This window comes from Trichomycterus rosablanca, chromosome 5, assembly GCF_030014385.1.
Source record: "Trichomycterus rosablanca isolate fTriRos1 chromosome 5, fTriRos1.hap1, whole genome shotgun sequence".
Classification (NCBI taxonomy): domain Eukaryota; kingdom Metazoa; phylum Chordata; class Actinopteri; order Siluriformes; family Trichomycteridae; genus Trichomycterus; species Trichomycterus rosablanca.
In genome coordinates this window covers 1547633-1569664 of record NC_085992.1, presented here as the reverse complement: position 1 = coordinate 1569664, position 22032 = coordinate 1547633, and the positions used below count along the sequence as shown (strand labels likewise).

The 22032-nt window shown below is 44.8% G+C and overlaps 2 protein-coding genes across 2 annotated transcripts; one reads left to right on the top strand and one right to left on the bottom strand.

Moving 5' to 3' along the window:
• Positions 1-383: 383 nt before the first annotated feature.
• dnajb14 (DnaJ heat shock protein family (Hsp40) member B14) lies at positions 384-11493 on the bottom strand. Its single transcript, XM_062995482.1, has 8 exons — positions 11337-11493; positions 9442-9604; positions 6739-6884; positions 5018-5206; positions 4281-4360; positions 4072-4181; positions 2198-2370; positions 384-1044 (listed from the first exon to the last, which is right to left on the bottom strand). Exons 1-8 carry the CDS (start codon positions 11467-11469, stop codon positions 920-922), a joined length of 1119 nt encoding a protein of 372 aa, XP_062851552.1. The 5' UTR covers positions 11470-11493; the 3' UTR covers positions 384-919.
• A 1180-nt stretch (positions 11494-12673) lies between these two features.
• snapc3 (small nuclear RNA activating complex, polypeptide 3) lies at positions 12674-21415 on the top strand. Its single transcript, XM_062994746.1, has 9 exons — positions 12674-12906; positions 14202-14285; positions 14386-14467; positions 15277-15381; positions 16062-16211; positions 18169-18251; positions 19656-19814; positions 20261-20368; positions 20453-21415. Exons 1-9 carry the CDS (start codon positions 12674-12676, stop codon positions 20598-20600), a joined length of 1152 nt encoding a protein of 383 aa, XP_062850816.1. The 3' UTR covers positions 20601-21415.
• The last annotated feature ends 617 nt before the right edge of the window (positions 21416-22032 follow it).

Sequence of the window (22032 nt, the reverse complement as noted above, 5' to 3'; positions counted from 1 at the left end):
CCACAAGCCATTATAGAGCAACCAATCCACCTTCTGTATGTGTTCTGGGTTGTAGGAAAACCCAACAAAAACCCACTCTGATCCAGAAACATGTTGCCAGTAAGTGAATTGTGACACCTACTGATAGATAGATAGATAGATAGATAGATAGATAGATAGATAGATAGATAGATAGATTGATAGATTGATAGATAGATAGATAGATAGATAGATAGGTACTTTATTGATCCCAAAGGAAATTAAAGTCTGGTTGAAATTACTGTCAGGTCATGGTAAGGGTGTGAGTAGTGGAAAAAAACAGAGTAAGAATCCACTGCTGGCTGGGTAAAGATGCAGCAAGTTTTCGGGCAAAATAAGTGACAGACAGAGAAATTTCAACAGGCGTCAGTAATAATTTAAACTTTATTTAAAGGATTAGTCGAGCTTTGAAGAAATATTCTGATTCTCTAGAGGCTTAAAACATTTAGAAATAAAATGCACAACCATGTGGCTTAAAACGACTCTGTGGTCCATCCAGCAGATCCAGAACTTCGGAGACCCTAAAGCCCGTGGGAGATGAGCTACGTCTCCCCGATGAAAGTCTCTAAACAGTCTAAATGAGGCGAAGCGTGTGGAAGAGGCAGCAGACACGAGGTACAGCGGAACATCAGGGACTCCGGACCCGTGGACCCGTCTTCGTCTGTCGGTCGGTCGGTCTTCGTAGTCGCATTTTTATCCAGAGGTCGGACCGTGTCGGCGTGCGGGATGGAAATGAGAAGAGCTCTTCACAGTACATCAGACGTTACGTTTAAAGTTGTTGTGTTTTTTTTTTTTCTTCTCCTGGCTCCTTCCATAAAAAAAACGCTTGGATGTGACATATACACGATATAATCTGTGGGATCTACATGTTCTAACAGAGTCTGTGGAAGCTCCCGGGAGCTCATCCGCCCCGGAAGAGCTCGTTTAATCTGTCCAGCTCTTTGCAGTTGTCCATGGTCATGAGCTCGGCCTTCCGACGCAGCCGCTCGTCCCTGTAGACCTTGGCGGCGTAATGCAGGTCCGTTTCTGACCGAGACACAAGAGAAAAACGTCACACGTCAATCAGAACCCTGCATTCATGTTCTTCTTTCATCTCAAACATTTCCACTTCATTGTAGTTTGTAAAAATAAACAACACACTCCAAAAAAGTCGGGACGGGGGCATGTTCCCCCCCCCGTGTTCCATCAGCGCTCCTGTTTAATGAGACTTTTTAATGCGTGGGGAACTGAGGACACTAATCGTTGCAGGTTTGCTCGATACGAGACTTCAGCTGCTCAACAGTCTGTGCTCGCCGTCGTCCGATTCTCCTCTTTAACAGTAGACCGATCTAGACTGCAGGCAGGCCGGTCAATCACGCGCACTCTGTGCCTATGCATCTGTTCGACAACCTAGTAAGCTGCCTCACCAGAGAGGATTCTAATAAGACATGGAACTTATAAGGCAGATTATTTAGACACTTCACTTATACGGAGATACGCCGATTACGTCAGTGCAGTTTTAGCTTACTAAGCTTACCAGCTAATGTCTCCCTCCGTGTACCGAAAACGCTTAAACTGTCCCTGACGCCCCAATTTACACATAAGCCACACTCGTATAATCACACCTTCATACAGATTAAACATCGATGAGAATTTAGTTACATGTGAGAGGAACTCCGTTGGTTGCTCCGCATTTTATTCGTTTGTCGTGCCGCACTGAATGCTGGGATCGATCTTCAGCGCTGAGGAGGCGTCGGACGCTCCCTCGTCATTCGGTCAGATCATCGCTCAGAATTAAGGCGCCTCAGTAGGAGCATTTTAAGGGAGCTAAGAATTTAGACACGCCCTCTTCTCGGGAGTGTAGGATGACGGGAAATGCATCCATGTAGACAGATCACTAAGTTTTCAAACAGACCCCATGAAGCCCTGCTGACTTCACTTAATGGCAGCATGTGCTTCTCTAAATCCTAATATACGCCTCTGTGTTCACATTTCCTGAATCTGTTCTCAATATTATGTACGGTAGATGGTAAAAGACCTATACACAATTCTCAATTCTCTCCTGATGTGTTTGGAACACAGTGGTGAGCCACGACCCATCAATGCTTGTACAGATTGATCCCCAAACATGTTTTCAAAACTTTTCATAACTTCCTTTTGCCCCGTCCCAACTTTTCCCCCCATCAGACTGTAAACGTACTCGTCTGCCTCTCCTTCCAGCAGTTGTTGCGCACGTTGGATACGTAATCCTCCTCCACACTCTTCTCGATCTTCTGCAGCGCCGAACCTTTATACTCCGATTTGAAGTCTCTGGTGACGAAGTAATCCACGTGCAGGTTCTCCGTCTGTCTCCTCACCGTCTGACCGGTCGACCTGTACAGAGACGGCACACGTGGAATCGCAGTGTTGGAGAAGTTGGAACACCTGGTATCAAGTAGGGCTGTGCGATATATCTCGATATGCCTTTGAGAAGTGGCGACATACGATACGATATAATGTCAACTTAAAGTACAGTGGCAGACTACTGCTCGTATTTTAGCTTATATTGTTTAAAAGTTTTCTTAAAAACACAAAACGTTGTAGTTCCGATCAATTCGGACAGAATTACAGTGTTTATATTCTGTATTATTACACGGATGTATTTTATTCATATTGACAATATTTATCTCACACTTATGATGCCCGTTTTACTTCAAAGAAAGGAGCATCAAAAAAATCCCGAAAAAGTTCAATATTTAATGATGCTTTGCGATCATTGCAAAATGAAAGCTCACGTTTAACAGCACCGCGACCCTGATCACCCACACAGCAGCATAAAATCATAACCGCTGCGTACCTGCGTGATGTTCCATTAGGGATAAAATCACCTTGTTTTTCTTCTTGAAGGCCACCTTATATGTTTCCAGAATATTTCCAGAATATTTCCAGAATATATAAATCCATTTCCAACTGTGTTTATCCTCCTATAAGGTAAAAAGCTGAAACCAATCAAAAGAGAGATTGAAATCGCCCAAAATCTGAATTCGGAAGCTCTTGAACCACAAATGAATCTCTGTCACAAATGAACTGATTCAAAATGAATGAATCGAATGAATCTTTACCACAGATAAGAGCGCAGCTCCCTGATTCGATTCCAATGAATAATTCGTTAGAAAAGAGTCGTTTCTGACGGTTACTCGGTGATTCAGTTTGCGTGTGTGTGCGTGCACGCGCCCACCCGCTCATGCGCTAGAGAAACGTTTAACAACGCGTAAAAAGTAATATCGAATATATATCGATATTCGTGATATACCGCCCAGCCCTAGTATCGATGACCTGTGCACCTACAGCGCTGTGGAAAGGTAAGGTTACTCAACCAATCAGTGCGTCACCTAAACGTTTCTGAACCACGTGTCAATCTCAAGGTCCAAGAGAGCTCAAGTCATGTGATTGTCTTAAAATACATTGTAAAATCGTACTTAAACTACATCTCCCACAATGCATGTCGATTTTGTGACCCGAAAAGTAAATTCATCTCACATCCCACCACTAGATGGCAGCGTTTACACATCAGCGTTTAACTACGACTGTTTTCCAACAAGTGGAGTTAAGAAATATTTACAAATAATCCAAAAAATGTTCAACATGCGAGCTTATGGGAATTTGTGCCCATTGCGCACAAACAAAATGACCTGAATCGAGTACTGACGTCGGACGAAACTGCCTGGCTCGCAATCAGCGTTCTAATTCTCCCCACAGCCGTTTAACTGGGTTGAGGTCCATGATTTCATGTAGCTCCCTGTGTGCCCAGGGGCCCAGACATGCTGGAACAGGACCTTCCCCAAGCTGTTGCTACACATCAAAACATACAGCTGATTTTATACGCCTGGTAGCGACGGGTGTGGCCGAGACACCCGAATTCAACATACGCCGACGATATAGTTTATATTAATATATGAAGATGTAGAGAGGTTAAGATACCGGACTACTGATGTTGGGCCCCTGATAAAGGCCCTCAATAAGTTGCTTTGGATAAATGCATCTGCTGAATGTCCTGACTGTAAGCATATCAAAGTAGAGAAGTGGGAGGCGTACGGTCTGGAGTAAAGGCTGTAGGGCGGAGTCGACACCATCAGCTGACTCAGAACAGACACCAGGATCAACACCACGATCGGCATGAGCTGGATGAACATGGAGAACCCGCCCTGAGAGACGGGAGAGATCAGGATCAGTAAATATAATCGTGAGTATTAATGATGAATGATAATTATAAGCGTAACCAGATGAGGTTTGGTGTGACGTACTTCTCCTCGCTCTTCTCTCTCCCTCCTGACGTGCTCCGTCTGATGAGTGTAGCGCTCCCGGCTGTTAGCGAACGTGCTCGCTGTCAGAGAAACGAACACACAAACATTTCTCAAATCGTTTTACGCCATAAACTGGTCACCCCGATCCCAATTTACAGATTCACTCCCGGTTTGTACTACCGTAGACGACGTACAGCTGAGAAACGGTACGACCAGTGATTCGACTCCTCAGAGACGCTCGCTAGCCGGAAAACATGCAACATTTATGTGGCCTGGCATGCACAAGCATCTGAAGAGGAGGCGTACGGGATTCAGGGACGGTCTGTAATCAGCGATCATTGATTAGCGGTAGACATGAGCGCGCCCGCACACAACCAATCACGTCTGTATGTGGACGCCCGGCCGGCTGAGGGATTCGACATCCTCACTGCTGAGTTAAAGTCATATCTGTGCCTGTTCCAGCATGACCCCTGTGAAGGAGCTACAGCAAACAACTCCACCACACACCTCGGGATGAATTGGGATCTTGATTGTGCCCGACCTCACAAAAGGTACTGGACTAGTAATCGAAAGGTCGCTGGTTCAAGCACCATCACTGCCAGGTTGTCCCTGTTGTTGTTGTATTGCTTAGACAACATAGTGTCACATTACTGTCTCTGATCTCTGAGAAGCTCCTGGCAGGGTGTCCACATACTTCTGGCCATAAAGTGCACCTTGTGTGTGAGTTTGATACTTACAGGAGGGAAATCCTCCCCCGAAGAACATGTTAAACAGATCTTCAGGCGTGATATCGGCCTCGAAGCCTCGGTGGAACTCGAACCCTCCGTGGCCGGCGTGACCGGGGCTGCTGGGCTCTTCCCCTCCGCTTATGTCGTACTGTCTCCTCTTCTCCGCGTTACTCAGCACCGCGTACGCGTTACCGATCTCTGCACACGTCATAAAATCATTCTACAATTATTCTACACATTATAAAATTATTATAAAATTATTCTACACATTATAAAATTATTATAAAATTATTATAGACATTATAAAATTATTCTAAAATTATTACACATTATAAAATTATTCTAAAATTATTATAGACATTATAAAATTATTCTAAAATTATTATAGACATTCTAAAATTATTCTAAAATTATTATAGACATTCTAAAATTATTCTAAAATTACTAGACATTATAAAATTATTCTAAAATTACTAGACATAAAATTATTGTAAAATTATTAGACATAAAATTATTGTAAAATTATTAGACATTATAAAATTATTGTAAAATTATTAGACTATTAAATTATTGTACATTTATTAGACATAAAATTATTGTACAATTATTAGACATTATAAAATTATTGTACAATTATTAGACATTATAAAATTATTGTACAATTATTAGACATTATAAAATTATTCTAAAATTATTATAGACATTATAAAATTATTGTAAAATTTTTAGACACAATTTTTGTAAATTAGACATTATAAAATTATTGTAAAATTATTAGACATTATAAAATTATTGTAAAATTATTAGACATTATAAAATTATTGTACAATTATTAGACATAAAATTATTGTAAAATTATTAGACATTATAAAATTATTCTAAAATTATTAGACAGAAAATTCTAAAATTATTATAGACATTATAAAATTATTCAAAAATTATTACAGAAATTATAAAATTATTATAGACATTATAAAATTATTCTAAAATTACTAGACATAAAATTATCCAAAATTATTATGCACATTATAAAATCACTAAACTATTGTAGACATTATAAAATTATTCTAAAATTATTATACACATTATAAAATTATTCTAAAATTATTATACACATTATAAAATTATTCTAAAATTAGACATCATAAAGCTTAATAAACAATAACAAGTTTTCCCATGAGATGAACTAGAACCCTCACAGTTCGATAATATCAGCTCTCTGTACGAGCATTTCTTTAAATCTAGTCGTTTCCTATTCCTGCTTGCAACAGCCTCATCCTGGCCGAGGAGAGCGAGGATAAGCATGTGCCCCGGTCCCACCCCAGGAGTCTCAAAGGGCTGTTTTGACTACGGAGAGTCATGCTATGCCCTCTGTAAATCAGCCACCCTTAATGCAGGCACATCGACCGGGCAGCAGAGGTCGCATTACCTCCCTCCTTCCAACCAGGCCGGCTCGATAGCACAGTTCAGCCTGGCCGACTGGGATTCAGAGCCACGCTAATTATTTCTTTATTGGTTTTATTGGTTTAATGGCAGGATCATTTTTCTTTCTTTATTATGAATTATATAATTAATAAAGGATCAAGGATCATATTCATGAGCCACGCTAATTAAATGTGCCATTTATCCCCTTTTCTCCCAATTTAGTCACTTCCAAAAGCCAACTGCAAATCCCTCCGCCGCATGCACCACCCCCACGTTTTGGTAATCAGTAGAGAAGCCGGAGTTACTTTTGAAGGCCTCGGTGGCTCCGGGCGCTTGGTTTTTGTCTGGGTGGAACTTCAGCGCTAGTTTCCTGTAGGCTTTCTTCAGTTCCTCCTCATTTGCATCTTTACTGACCCCGAGCACCTCGTAGTAGTCCTTACATCTCTTTATCCTGCAAACACACACACACACACACACACACACACACACACACAGGAGAGAGAAGTGGAATCAGATTGTAGCAGAGATGGGGACTCGAGTCCAATTAGTGGCGAGTAAATCAGAGCTGAATATGCTAACATTTCTAACTCCACTTAGCTGGTGTATCTAATTTAATCTTTCCAACTAGGTAGGCTAACTGCTTTCATAATTAGAGAACAAGTCTACAATCGAGTCAGTCAGGCTAATTGTACTGAGATGATCCCTCCGTCCTAAAGGAACAACTAAGTCTCGACACTTCGGGGCCCAACGAACAACCTGAGCTCTGGTGTGGAAACATCTAGCTCAGGACCTCAGAAGAACACCTCCTTCCAGACGGTACCATCATGTGGAAACACCTCAGAAACAGAACACCAGGACATGACGCTTCTGAGCGCGCGTTTACGTGGAGAGGAGCCGAATAAAAGCGTGAAGTGCAGCCGGAACGACGGGAGCGGAGGCCTCTTGTGGATCGGTGGCTCGGTGTTCGCAACAGTAATGAATCTCTGCAGGGACGCAACACACACACACCGTGACTCACTGCGATCTGAGAGGGTGTGATGCAACACCGGGAAACCTCAACGCTCTGGGTCTGGTGTTCTCGACTGGCAGTTCATGGGTCATTTACGGAGGTACGACCCAAGCATGACACCTGACCTTACAGTTTATGCCAGCGTGCGGAATTCACCTCGACCAGCCAGCAGGGGGCACATCTGCAGCAGGGTGGGGGGGATGAAAGATTTGATCAAGGCACAAACAAAAGAACGCTCAGGTGTGATTACGCCAGCTACTCAGTCCACCACGGGTCACAATCCAAACGCTCAGCAGAGAAACAAGGCGAGGGAACTCAGAAAACCAGTAGCTGCCACAAAACCAGTAAGATGCTCACCTATATTCCTGATTTCCTAAAAACGTAAAGCTAAAGAACATCAAGTCAGAGCCCCTAGAGCTTTGGAACATTACCCCAAGGTGTAGCGAGTAGCGCTTGATACAATGCAGAGAACGCTCTAAAGCAAAGTTTAAAGAAACCACAATAGCTGTCAATCTGCACCTCCTGCTGGCCAGGGTGGGTATTGCAGGCGTGCGCTTTACAATTCCAATTACTAACAGATTGTTTGTTTTACCTATTAGGTTACGTCCCGAAATGAGATGCTTTCATTGCTGATTTCCCAGCATGCCTTGCTCTTGTCAGTTCAGCAGCTAACTGCAGGGATCTTATCTTTAATTCCAACAGACGGCCAAGGATCAAACAATCAGCCTCCATATGATCAAACTCAGATAGTTAAGATAGTTATGTTAAGCTGCTGACCTTTAGCTAAGGTTCCATGTGTGTTTTATTACCAGGTAGGGGTGGATTCATATAAAAGCTTTAAAAATGTAGAGAGAAACGTGCTTCTCCTGTGGCGCCTTGACTGAACAGTAGGAGTCGCTGATGCGAGGTGAATCTCCAGCCGCACTTTCCTACCACAGGCAGGTAGAGCGTCTAGCCGGATCAGTGGCGCCGGTGGCACGTTAGAAGGGCTGCAGCGATTAGTCGACATAATCGATAACGTCGACTATAAAAATTCGTCGACGCGGAATCTCATAGTCGGTGCGTCGTTATTATTGCGACGCACTAAAGGGACTGCAGGGGGCGCAGCATCGCTTCCATGGCGCGGCGGGGAGTTTATGAACACAGAGAGGCGAAGATAGAGAGACCGAAACTTTCTAAAGTATTTCAGGAGCATTTCAGCCAAAATAAACCAAAGAAACGAGCTGGACGCCGACGCTACAGAGCAGAGTCGTGGTTTCACACCAGCAACACGGTGAAACACCAGCACCCTGCATCCTCTTCCATATTTTTGCTCTCGTTGATGAGAGCATTCATTCTAAATAATAAACCTCATCCACTTAATGATAGCTAGTTAGCTCAGCAGATAATTCAGTTCAGATATTTAACCTGTTATGGTTTAGTTGGCATAGCCGGTACACTATTTGTAATAAACTATGATACACAGCCTTAAGTTTGTGATCATTAATACAGCTTTCTCTTTTGCTCTCTCTATTAATAGCACTAAGCAATGGAGTGTGGATGAGAAGAGGTTCATGCTCCCCTCAGATGGCTGAGATCTTCACAGACAGCATTCACATGTTTCTCAACCACATGTTATAAATGTTTTTGATTTCCGGAGTGATAACTTCTGAAACATAACAGCTTCTAATGCTGTCCAAAGCTTTCTTATTTCATTGAATTTTTTTTATTGCGATTGTGTATTAATGTTTCAAATATATTTAATTAAACTATCAAGCTTAAGTTTCTTATTCATGTTTCATGGGTCATTATTTTAATTTGATATTGGAACTTAAATAACATAAGAGAGTTTTGTTATGTTAAGGCAGAGATGGAGGGTATGACATAAATAATCGCTGACTAGTCGACTAATCGAAAAAAAATAATCGTCAGATTAGTCGACCGCTAAAATAATCGTTAGTTGCAGCCCTACACGTCAGACCTTTAAAGGTTTTTGCTGAATTTTGAGTGAATGTCTCACCTCTGCACCCCCTCCACCTGGTCCTTGTTGAAGCTCTTTGCCGAGTCACCGTTGGCCGATTCCTGGTGCTGATCTGGAGGGGGAGATTCTGTTCCGTTTGCTGGTTTCCGGTAGTATGCATTACCGGCCGAACTGCCATTGTTCAACAATGCCTTCAACAATACTGTCCACAAACACGGAAAATCAGACGGTTCATACGTGAAATAACATGATAAATAACCAGAGTCACGAAGACGTAAATCAGCGCTAATGTGTCTGCAACACAACGATACGATACAGCACGGTCTGGTGTGATCGTGAATAAAGCTGGGGAGTCCTGACACCGTACCATGCATGGAGAGCCACATCATGGACCCCACAGGTACTCACCATTAGCGCAGGTACCTCAGCTAGACAGCAGAGGGCGCAGATGAAGAGTGGCAATTAAGCCCAGTCGACCCTCCTCTCTCCCTCCCTGAGGCACGGCCAATTTAGCCTTTTCGGAAGCCCAGTCAGGTCGACAGCACCACATGGAGAGCATTAGACTGCTGCTCCATCCGAGTGCAGTAGTTCCGGGTTTATAATTATTCTTAACAAATGTTCTGGTTCTGACTGAATCAGTGCAATAATAATGTAATCAAGGCCAAAACGAGCTTTTTCACTGGTTGACACAGACTTTTGCATCGCACTGTACTGAAGGCCAATAATAAATGTCAATATAATACACTATAATGCCAAAAGTATGTGGACATTCTTTTTGATTCTATTGATAACAGGTAAAGAATAATAAAATAATGGCCGCTCAGGTGGCGCGGCAGTAAAAACACACACCGGAGCTGGGATCTCGAACACATCGCATAGAATTTCAGCTCTGCCATCCGGGTGGGCTGAGCGGCCACATGAACGACGACTGGTACAAACAACTGTTGTGTAGCCGGATAGGGTCTCCTCGTAGCTGATGCAACTGCGACCTCTGCTGACTGACTGATGCCGCCTGCACAGGGAAGGAGTGCGTTGATCAGGGTGCGTCTCTCCGTACACAGGGCTGATCCGCATTAGCACTCGCCTAGTGCAGGTGAAAAGATGCATACGGCTGCTGCCCACGTGTCGGAGGGGGCGTGGGTCAGCTTCGTTCTCCTCAAATCAGAGCTGGGATCTGCATTCCGGTTTAGGAAAGGACCTTTTCTGTTCCAGCATGACTGCACTGCAGTGAGGCCCATGAATATCACGAGTTTGCTGTGGTAGAACCCTGACCTCACCCCCAATAAAGACATTCGGGATGCATTGCAACGGAGTGACAGTCAAATTATATTTAGGTACTACTACAGTTTTGTGCAAAAGTATAATGTTTTCTATATGAATTGGTGTTGAATTAAATTAATATACAGTAATTGTGCATTAAAACTTGTGTTTTTAGTCTGTAGACTGTGTGTTTATGTATTTTTATTTTTATTAAAATAAATAAATCACCCAAACATGGAAACTTAGCAAATTTAGCCACAAACATGATAAAAATCACAAACGTCTCGACGTTCTCTTTAACCCGGGTCAGATTACTCTACATTAGCTCAGACAGACAGCATAAACATACACGTACATACAGAAATGTACAGATAAATACATGCTATAACATCTACACACTAAGCAATATACTATAAATAAATATAGATAATTAATAGCACTGAAATGACACCAAGATGATCAGGTATCTTCAGCCTGGTCTCTTCCCAAATACACTCTACCTAAACACCAAGTGTACTAGATTAAGCGTACCAGCTATAATGATGCACACTATGTAGTACACATTGAAAGTGCACTAGGAGGGATTTAAACTACAGCCCCTCCCATTTCTCTCGATTAGCCTTCTAATCGAGCAAACATCGGCTAACGTATATTTAGGACGCAGCAGAGTTTACCTTTCGCTTTCTCGGTCGGGAATAATTTCTCCGCCTTGTTCAGAAATTTAACAGCCTTTTCCTTGTGTCCCGCTTCGAGAGCTTTTAAAGCGATGTTGATACATTTTTCCGCTTCGTCTCTGTTGCCTTCCATCGCTTTTCCCTGTTCGAAGCTGGAGCTTTTCCTACCTGTATTCCATCAAGTCCCGCCTCCTGCTTCGGGATTTGCTGGATGTATTCATTCAACTCACATAGAGAACTTTGATTGGATGATTTTGCTATTACTATTAAATATTACCCAATCACCGTAGAGAAAGCTAGGTTTGACAGAAAACGGGTAGGAGAAAAACGACATCTTCGGCCCAGCTGATTTTATCGAATGCGTTGCATAATCTGTGTATCAGTATCCACACTTTCATTTAACATTAAATTAAATGTCAACTTTTTTGACCAATATGTCTGGAATTATTATCAAAACATTGTTGTGTACTGATATTTTAAACTTAATATTAACGAAGATACATATTTACTCATTCATTTTGTCGAAAGTGCTTTTTAATTGTAACGTGCAGGACGTTTCTCTTTCAACGTTTCATCCAGGTCAGGGTCCCAGTGGGCCCAGGTTCAGATGAAAACACTGGGTTCAACGTAGGAGCACATCCTGATTCAAGATTAAACAAAATTAAACACAACGTCCACATACTTTTGCCATATAGTGTAAGATGAATAAATAATGCTCAAGCATTCGCACGGTTAGGAATCGATTCCAGAGCTCCGAATTCGACTCTTGATTTTAAAGCCTGTATCTCAAAGAGTCGACTCTTTTGAATTAAAGAACTTTAAATCTCAGAGAACATTGTGTAGATGAGGTAGAAGCACATCCTGAGTCAGGATTAAACAAAATTAAACACAATGTCCACATACTTTTGCCGTATAATGTAAAACGAATTAATACTGTTCAACCGTTTACACAGTTAGGAATCGACTCCAAAGCTCCGAATTCGACTCTTGATTTTAAAAGCCGTTAAATCAAAGAGTCGACTCTTTTGAATTAAAGAACTACAAGTCCTAGAGAACATCGTCAAGGTGAAGTAGGAGCACACCCTGAGTCGAAATTAAACTAAATTAAATACAGCGTCCACATACTTTTGCTATACAGTGTAAGTGTAAGATGAATGAATCATGTTCAAGCATTCGCACAGTTAGGAATCGACTCCGAAGCTCCGAATTCATTCGGCTCTTGATTTTCAAGCCTGTAAATCAAAGAGTCGACTCGTTTGAATTAAAGAACTACAACTCCCAGAAAACACTACAAACTACAAATCCCAGCGGTAGGAGGCAGAAAGAAGGCAGTAAACATGGCTGAAGGAGGCGTTTCGAGTGCGTTTAATGAAAATGTGCCGGTTTATGAACATGTAGACGTGAATTCCAAACCGTTTCACATCGAGAGCTTCAGGAACTCATGGCTGAGCGTGTTAAAACCTGAAGATTATTCCTATAGCGAGGGAGCAGCAGGGGTGGAGGACGTGGACTTCATAGAGGAGATGGGAATCACAGTGGAGACTCTGGAGGATCTGAAAACTATCTGCAGGTACAATATTAAATAGCTGATTAATCCGTTTTCATTAACAGCTTCATCCTGGTCAGGGTCGTGGTGAAGCCTTGCAACGCTACACACTTGGTCCAAACTTCGTGCATGTCGCAGTCTGTTCAAAATTATTGGGACACCCATTTTAATGATTGAATTCATGTGTTTCAGGAAGAAAACGTGCATATAGGTGGAATAAATCTATGATACTTTGCAGCAACAGTTTAGGGAAGGCCCATTCCTGTTCCAGCATGAGCAAGCTCTATAAAGATATGAAGAAAAGCTCCAGTGTCAGGCTTAAAGTCCAGACCTCAGCACCACTCAGCAGCTCTGGGATGAACCGGAACATCAACTGAGCATCAGTGCCCAGCCTACAAATGCTGTCATTTTTTGACTGAACGGGCACAAATTCCCATACACAGACACACAGCTTCTCAAAAGTCACTCTATTTTAATACAGTTTGCTTTTGAAATAAGATGTCCAACAAGCTCATGGTCGGGCGTCCAAATACTTTTGGCTGTACAGTGCTAACACTCACAGGAGTAATGGTGCTTTTACAAACCTGATCTTCAGAACCTGTCCTGTGGCCTCATCACAACAGCTAATGTGTGAAGTACGATGGAGGCATGTGCTAGCCGTCTCCCCTCCTCGACAGCCTCGGGTGTCATGCATGATGTGGGGGATCTGGATATATCTAAGAATTTTTTTTTACTTGGCTATTAAAGTAGCACACAAAACAAACGAAAAGTAAATACACCAAAAGTATGTGGACACCTTAAGCCAACCCTGGCAGGCTCTCCACAAGGTTTCAGTGTCTGTGAACTTTGATAGAAAAAAAGGCCTGACTCGCAGTCAGCGTTCCAATTCGTCCCAAAGCTGCTCACTCACTCACTGCCTTAACTGCTTATCCGGGGGGGCACACAGTAATACCCTGGACGGGGCGCCAGTCCATCGCAGGGTAGAGACACACACACACACACACATTCACCTATAGGGCAAATCAGTGTCTCCAGTTAACCTGACTGCATGTTTTTGGACTGTGGGAGGAAACCGGAGCTCCCGGAGGAAACCCACGCAGACACGGGGAGAACATGCAAACTCCGCACAGAAAGGACCCGGACCGCCACGCCTGGGGATCGAACCCGGGACCTTCTTGCTGCGAGGCGACAGTGCTACCCACCGAGCCACCGTGCCGCCCCCAAAGCTGTTCAGCTGGATTTAGATCAAAGCTCCGTGCAGACCGCTGTAGTTCCTTTACATCAAACTAATCCATCTTGTCTCTTGTTTTTTTCTCTAGCACGGACTCCCTGCGATGCCACCCGGAAGATGAAGTTCCAGACCCAGACGTGATTCCTCCGGACCCTCAGCTCGCCACTTTAAAGTACGTGGATCAGACCTGAGCCTCATACAAACTGGTATTTGTTTTTGGTGAAGACCCATCGTAAACTGTTGGGACATGTTTGATTCTCTTTCTTTATCAGACTTCGGATGAGAAGACAGGACTACAGGAAGTCACTGCTACGAGAAGGCACGGGGAGACATGACATATACGCTAATGAGATGGTGAGTGGGGGAAAGAACGCATTGCTGAACGTTCCTCTGTCCTAATTCTGTCTGTCTGTCTGTCTGTATATCTATCTATCTATCTATCTATCTATCTATCTATCTATCTATCTATCTATCTATCTATCTATCTATCTATCATCTGTCTATCTATCTGTCTGTCTCTCTGTCTGTCTGTCTCTCTGTCCGTCCGTCTGTCTGTCTGTCTGGCTGTCTGTCTGTCTGTCCGTCCGTCTGGCTGGCTGTCCGTCCGTCCGTCCATCTATCTGTCTATTCGTCTGTCTCTGTCTGTCTGTCTATCTATCTATCTATCTATCTATCTATCTATCTATCTATCTATCTATCTATCTATCTATCTATCTATCTATCTGTCTATTCGTCTGTCTCTATCTATCTATCTATCTATCTATCTATCTATCTATCTATCTATCTATCTGTCTATCTGTCTAGGGTCTATCTGTCTGTCTATCTATCTGTATATCTGTCTATCTATCTAAATAAAGATTTAAGAGAATAAACACATCACAGATTCTTCTTTTTACTGCGTTTTACTAAACGTCCCAACTGTTCTGGAAACGGGGTTTATAATTGGATGTAAGGATCAAACCCGAGTCCCTGGAGCTGGTCAGCCTCAGCACTGTTTACTAGACAGGGTGATAGTCCAATTCCTTCCCAAAGGTGGAAAGAACTCATACAGACAGTGACTGAATCTGAGACTGAAACCCAGGTCCTTGAAGCTGTGCAAATACATCTCATTATTAATAGTTTCAGTGATTGTATACCCTCTGTATTGTAACTCTCATCTGTAGGAGATGCTGGCTATGGGCAGGAGGCCTGCAGATCCTGCAGATATCGTTCCTGAGGGAGAAGTCATCCTCACCTTCAACGTCATCTACCCGGCCATATTCGAACGGGTAAGCAGCTCGCCCACGCCCACGCCCAAAAATCTACCTATCACCATACCAAGGTTCTCCTAACAAAATATGGATGAAACTTAAGAACATTGCAGAAATATATCAGACTAGAAAGCCTTTATGGCCATAAAAAAAGACATGTTTAAGGCTCTAGGACTCCACTGAACCACAGCGAGGGCTATTATCTCCAAATGGATAAAACTCCATTGGAGCCCTGACCTCAGCCCCACTCAACAGCTCTGGAATGAACTGGAACATCATGAGTGCCCAACCATACAAATGCTGTCGTCTTCTGGCTGAATGGGCACAAATTCCCACAGACATTTACATGTTTACATTTTTGGCATTTATCCAAAGCGACTTACAATCGTGACCACATACGTCGCAAGCAATTGAGGGTTAAGGGCCTTGCTCAGGGGCCCAACAGTGGTAACCCGGCAGATGTGTGGGGCCTGAACCAACAACCTTCTGATTACTAGCCCTGTACCTTAAGTGCTGAGCTACCACTGCCACAGACATACTCCAAAGTAAAATAGGACGTCCGGCGAGCTCATGGTCAGGTGTCCAGATACTTTTGGCCATACAGTGTATTTGATGATGTCATAATAATGTTGTGTGTGTGTGTGTGTGTGTGTGTGTGTGTGTGTGTGTGTGTGTGTGTGTGTGTGTGTGTTGATCAGTTTAGGCACGTCAGGGCCTTCCAGACTCTGAGTGTTCTGGGCTCTCAGAAGCTCACCGAGCTGAGAGACGGGATCTGCTGCGTCAGCGACCTGCAGGTTTTCGGAGAGTTCAGTAACACCCCCGATATCGTTCCCCAGTTCATCAGCAAGGTCTGTACCACTCGGTTCCTGTACCACTCGGTTCCTGTACCACTCGGTTCCTGTACCACTCGGTTCCTGTACCACTCGGTTCCTGTACCACTCGGTTCCTGTACCACCCGGTTCCTGTACCACTCGGTTCCTGTACCACTCGGTTCCTGTACCACTCGCTTCCTGTACCACTCGCTTCCTGTACCACTCGCTTCCTGTACCACTCGCTTCCTGTACCACTCGGTTCCTGTACCACTCGGTTCCTGTACCACTCGCTTCCTGTACCACTCGCTTCCTGTACCACTCGGTTCCTGTACCACTCGCTTCCTGTACCACTCGGTTCCTGTACCACTCGCTTCCTGTACCACTCGGTTCCTGTACCACTCGCTTCCTGTACCACTCGGTTCCTGTACCACTCGCTTCCTGTACCACTCGCTTCCTGTACCACTCGCTTCCTGTACCACTCGCTTCCTGAACCACTCGGTTCCTGTACCACTCGCTTCCTGTACCACTCGCTTCCTGTACCACTCGCTTCCTGTACCACTCGGTTCCTGTACCACTCGCTTCCTGTACCACTCGCTTCCTGTACCACTCGCTTCCTGTACCACTCGCTTCCTGTACCACTCACTCGCTTCCTGTACCACTCGGTTCCTGTACCACTCGGTTCCTGTACCACTCGGTTCCTGTACCACTCGGTTCCTGTACCACTCGGTTCCTGTACCACCCGGTTCCTGTACCACTCGGTTCCTGTACCACTCGGTTCCTGTACCACTCGCTTCCTGTACCACTCGCTTCCTGTACCACTCGCTTCCTGTACCACTCGCTTCCTGTACCACTCGGTTCCTGTACCACTCGGTTCCTGTACCACTCGGTTCCTGTACCACTCGGTTCCTGTACCACCCGGTTCCTGTACCACTCGGTTCCTGTACCACTCGCTTCCTGTACCACTCGCTTCCTGTACCACTCGCTTCCTGTACCACTCGCTTCCTGTACCACTCGGTTCCTGTACCACTCGCTTCCTGTACCACTCGCTTCCTGTACCACTCGCTTCCTGTACCACTCGCTTCCTGTACCACTCGGTTCCTGTACCACTCGCTTCCTGTACCACTCGGTTCCTGTACCACTCGCTTCCTGTACCACTCGGTTCCTGTACCACTCGGTTCCTGTACCACTCGGTTCCTGTACCACTCGCTTCCTGTACCACTCGCTTCCTGTACCACTCGGTTCCTGTACCACTCGCTTCCTGTACCACTCGGTTCCTGTACCACTCGCTTCCTGTACCACTCGGTTCCTGTACCACTCGCTTCCTGTACCACTCGGTTCCTGTACCACTCGGTTCCTGTACCACTCGCTTCCTGTACCACTCGCTTCCTGTACCACTCGCTTCCTGTACCACTCGCTTCCTGAACCACTCGGTTCCTGTACCACTCGGTTCCTGTACCACTCGCTTCCTGTACCACTCGCTTCCTGTACCACTCGGTTCCTGTACCACTCGCTTCCTGTACCACTCGCTTCCTGTACCACTCGCTTCCTGTACCACTCGCTTCCTGTACCACTCACTCGCTTCCTGTACCACTCGGTTCCTGTACCACTCGCTTCCTGTACCACTCGGTTCCTGTACCACTCGCTTCCTGTACCACTCGGTTCCTGTACCACTCGCTTCCTGTACCACTCGGTTCCTGTACCACTCGGTTCCTGTACCACTCGCTTCCTGTACCACTCGCTTCCTGTACCACTCGCTTCCTGTACCACTCGGTTCCTGTACCACTCGCTTCCTGAACCACTCGGTTCCTGTACCACTCGGTTCCTGTACCACTCGCTTCCTGTACCACTCGCTTCCTGTACCACTCGCTTCCTGTACCACTCGGTTCCTGTACCACTCGCTTCCTGTACCACTCGCTTCCTGTACCACTCGCTTCCTGTACCATACACAGGGAGGAAGGTACGGTGTATTTATAGTGTGTACGTTATCGTTTAGGATCATTACAAGTCTGCGTTCTTCTTCTTCGAGGGAATCTTCTACAACGACATGCGCTTCCCAGAGTGTCGGGATATCAGCAGGTAAGATTCAGATCCTTTTAGATTCAGACCTGCAGTCGAACACTTGAGCCTATCCCAGCTTTTCAATGGGTGCAAGGCACACAGTAACACCCTGGAAGGGGCGCCACTCCATCGCAGGGCAGACACACACACACACACACACCCATTCACCTATAGGGCAATTCAGTGTCTCCAGTTAACCTGACTGCATGTTTTTGGACTGTGGGAGGAAACCGGAGCTCCCGGAGGAAACCCCATGCAAACTCCACACAGAAAGGACCCGGACCGCCCCGTCTTTATTATTAAAAATGTAAAGTATTTAAAAGTATTTACAGGACTTTTATCGAAAAACAACATAATGATAAAATATGTGATGTTTACCTTAATGTACAGACTCATTCTGAATTTAATGCCTGTAAAGAGTTCCAAAAGAGTTGGGACGAGGGCAAATTAAGAAAGACCAGGAACACGTAAAACAGGTGAGGACTTTAATCCTCACAAAATTGCAAAGAACTAATTAAATTTTACACCATCTACAGTCCATAAAATTATTAAAAGCGTCAGAGAACTCCAAGAAACTAATATTTATAATTATTATTATTTATTTTCCCCCCAATTTTCCTTCCAATCTAGTCGTATCCAATTACCCAGTGCATTACGCTTCCTCGCTACTGATGCTGATCCACACGCCCCCTCCTGCACACGTGCAGTAGCCGACTGTTCATATGCGGATCAGCTCTGTGTACGGAGAGACACACCCTGTTCACATTATCAGCCAGCAGAGGTCGTATTTGCACCAGTTATGAGGTCCCTGTCCGGCTTCCCGCCCTGTACGAACGACAGCCAATCGTTGTACATATAGCTGCCCAGCCGGATGGCAGAGCTGAGATTCGATACGATGGTGTGCTAGCGTATTTTACTGCTGCGCCACCTGAGCGGCCCAAGAAACTAATACTGAATGCCTGTGACCTTTAGACACACTGCACCACATTTGGGAATCCTTCAGAAAACCCCGGTCACTAAACACAATCCACCGCCGCAACAACATCCAGGACTGCCGCTCACCTCTTTGGGTTCGAGTTCATCCGAGATGGACCGATGCAAAGTCAGGTGTGTCGTGGTCTGTTGAGTCGTGTTCTCCTGGCCAGAGAGGGTGCAGGTGCTAGACTGGCCCGCCTGCATTCCAGACCCGTGTCCTAGTGAAAACGTGACTCGAGATATTAAACCGCTGATGTATTATTTAAAGCAAAACAACAATCGGCGTCCTGAGTTCCTGAAGCATGACGGAACACTGTACAGTACAGTGTAAACAGTGGTGGACATGCTGCTGTCCACACTTTTATGGAACATCACATTTAGAATGAGTGTTTATATTTATCAGGGCTTTGATGTTGTCGTGCTAACACCCTCCCTCTTCGGTCACAGGGTGACGCGCGACTGGACCAAGCAGCACGACTTCCCCGAATTTAAAAGCGCCAGGATGGAGGACGTGACGTTCAACGACCTGAGGGTGAAGGTGGGGTATCCGTACCTGTACTGTCACCAGGGCGACTGCGAACACGTCCTCATCCTCATCGACGTCAGGTACGCCTCGCCTCGCCTCGCGTGTCTCGAGTCTCGGAAGTCAAATAGTATTTGTTTACGTGGAATGCGTCCCGGTCAGGGTCGAAGTGGCTTCAGCATCACTCAGAAACACTAAGGGCACAGGGAATCGCACACTTCGGGATGCTTTAGAGCGGTCCGAGTATTTTAAGAGGGTAGGATGAAACTCGCAAAAATGGACAGGGAAAGAACATACCAAACTCCTCACTTCTCGGACGGAGATCGAACCGAATGTCCAGCTTCCTTTCGGATAGATGGCATCACCCCGACTGTGCATCCTGTTAGAAAAGCCTTGAATTGTTATAAAGGCTTTCCACAAAGCGTTGGAGTGCGTCTGTGGGAACTTGTGCCTAAAGTATTTGATATTGGATTGATAATGAGTCGTTGGCACGTTCACGCTCATTCCTTTGCACCCCGTGTTGTTTCAGGTTGGCCCATAAGGACGACTGCTTGGACAGGAAGTTTTACCCGCTGCTCACCCATAAACACCGAGTGGTGACCCGTAAATGCTGCGTGTGCCACCTCTACATCAGCAGGTCGGTCTCAGATCGTCACATCACGCCCGGTTACTCGCCTTTGACCCCGTGAAGGATGTTGATGTTGTGTTTTTGCTGCTGCAGGTGGATAACCATAAACGACCAGATGGCCCCGATGGATCCGTGCCTGTACTGCGATCAGTGTTTCAGGATGCTCCACTACGACCAACACGGCAATAAACTGGGGAATTTCCAGGCGTACGCGTACGTGGACCCCGGGGCGTTCAACTGAGCGTGCTCGGCGCCGGACCTGCGTGTTTAAGTGTGTGATTGTACGGCCGAGGAGATAAATAATATTATGGACACATTTATTATTTCGGAGGCACTGAAGAAGCTCCTGTTCCTCCTTTCTTGTCCATGTGATGAGCAACAAGCATCTTTCTAACAACCAGGGTGGTTTAAAGCTTGCTAGACTGTGGGCACCATCACCAACGTTTCAGACCTGGCCATTCAGACAGTTCTTGGCAGACAGACCACTGTTCCATGGCCCAGTCTGATAGGTGTGATCAAACCAGCCCTATTTATCTAAACAAGGAATTAGGAGTCCATGCCATCCACCACATAATTGTACGTATTTCTGACCCTGCAAATGCTGCTACGTTTTCATCAGTCACATGGGGACAAATTTCCACCCTTGACGAGATTAAATTTGGGAGGAACTGGCGGGTGATTTCGCTTTTAACCGGGGTGGAAATGAATGAATTTAGTTCCACACCATGTGGTATACAGGATGCAGTTTAGGACACAGCCTTGAATTCATAGGAAAAAGTGCTGTTGTATTTAAGCACTAGAATTTAATCTGAGCCAGACGCTCCAACGGGGCATCCAAACAGCTCCAGGAGAACTGAAGCGAACGGTAAGTCCAGTTCTCATTCATTTTGTTAAGGACTGGGCTTGTTTACCGAAGTTGTAGATGTTTATTTGCCGTAAATGGTGTGTTTCAGTGTTTTGGTTTGACCAACAGTGACCATGGCTATGCTTGATATTTGAGCATTTATACACCCCGCCTTAAATGTTGTGAAGCTACATTTATAATAAATAAATAAATCGATTAAACACACGTGTTCCAGTAATTTATTCACAGAGAAAGAACAGCATCAGGTCAGCAAATTCAAAGCGTGGACAACTGACCCTGAGCTTGTTGAATAGCAATACTACTCACAAATGATGGAAAGTCAGTAGGAACCCTGAGCGAGATGCTCCCACCTAGTGGTGATAGGAGACAATAACACCCGAAGTGTTTTGGAAACATAAGCGATCTCTTATTTATTCTTTCTTTGCGGCCCGGTAATAAATAAACGCATGGACCGGTACCGGTCCGTGACCCGGTGGTTAGAGAGGGTTCATGTCAGGACTCTGTGCAAACCCTTGAAGTTCATCCACATCAAATTCATTAAACTGTGTCTACACCGATCAGTCATAACATTAAAACCACCTCCTTGTTTCTACTCTCACTGTCCATTTTATCAGCTCCACTTACCATATAGAAGCACTTTGTAGTTCTACAATTACTGACTGTAGTCCATCTGTTTCTCTACATGCTTTGTTACCCCCTTTCACCCTGTTCTTCAATGGTCAGGACCCTCACAGAGCAGGTATTATTTAGGTGGTGGATCATTCTCAGCACTGTGGTGGTGTGTTAGTGTGTGTTGTGCAGGTATGAG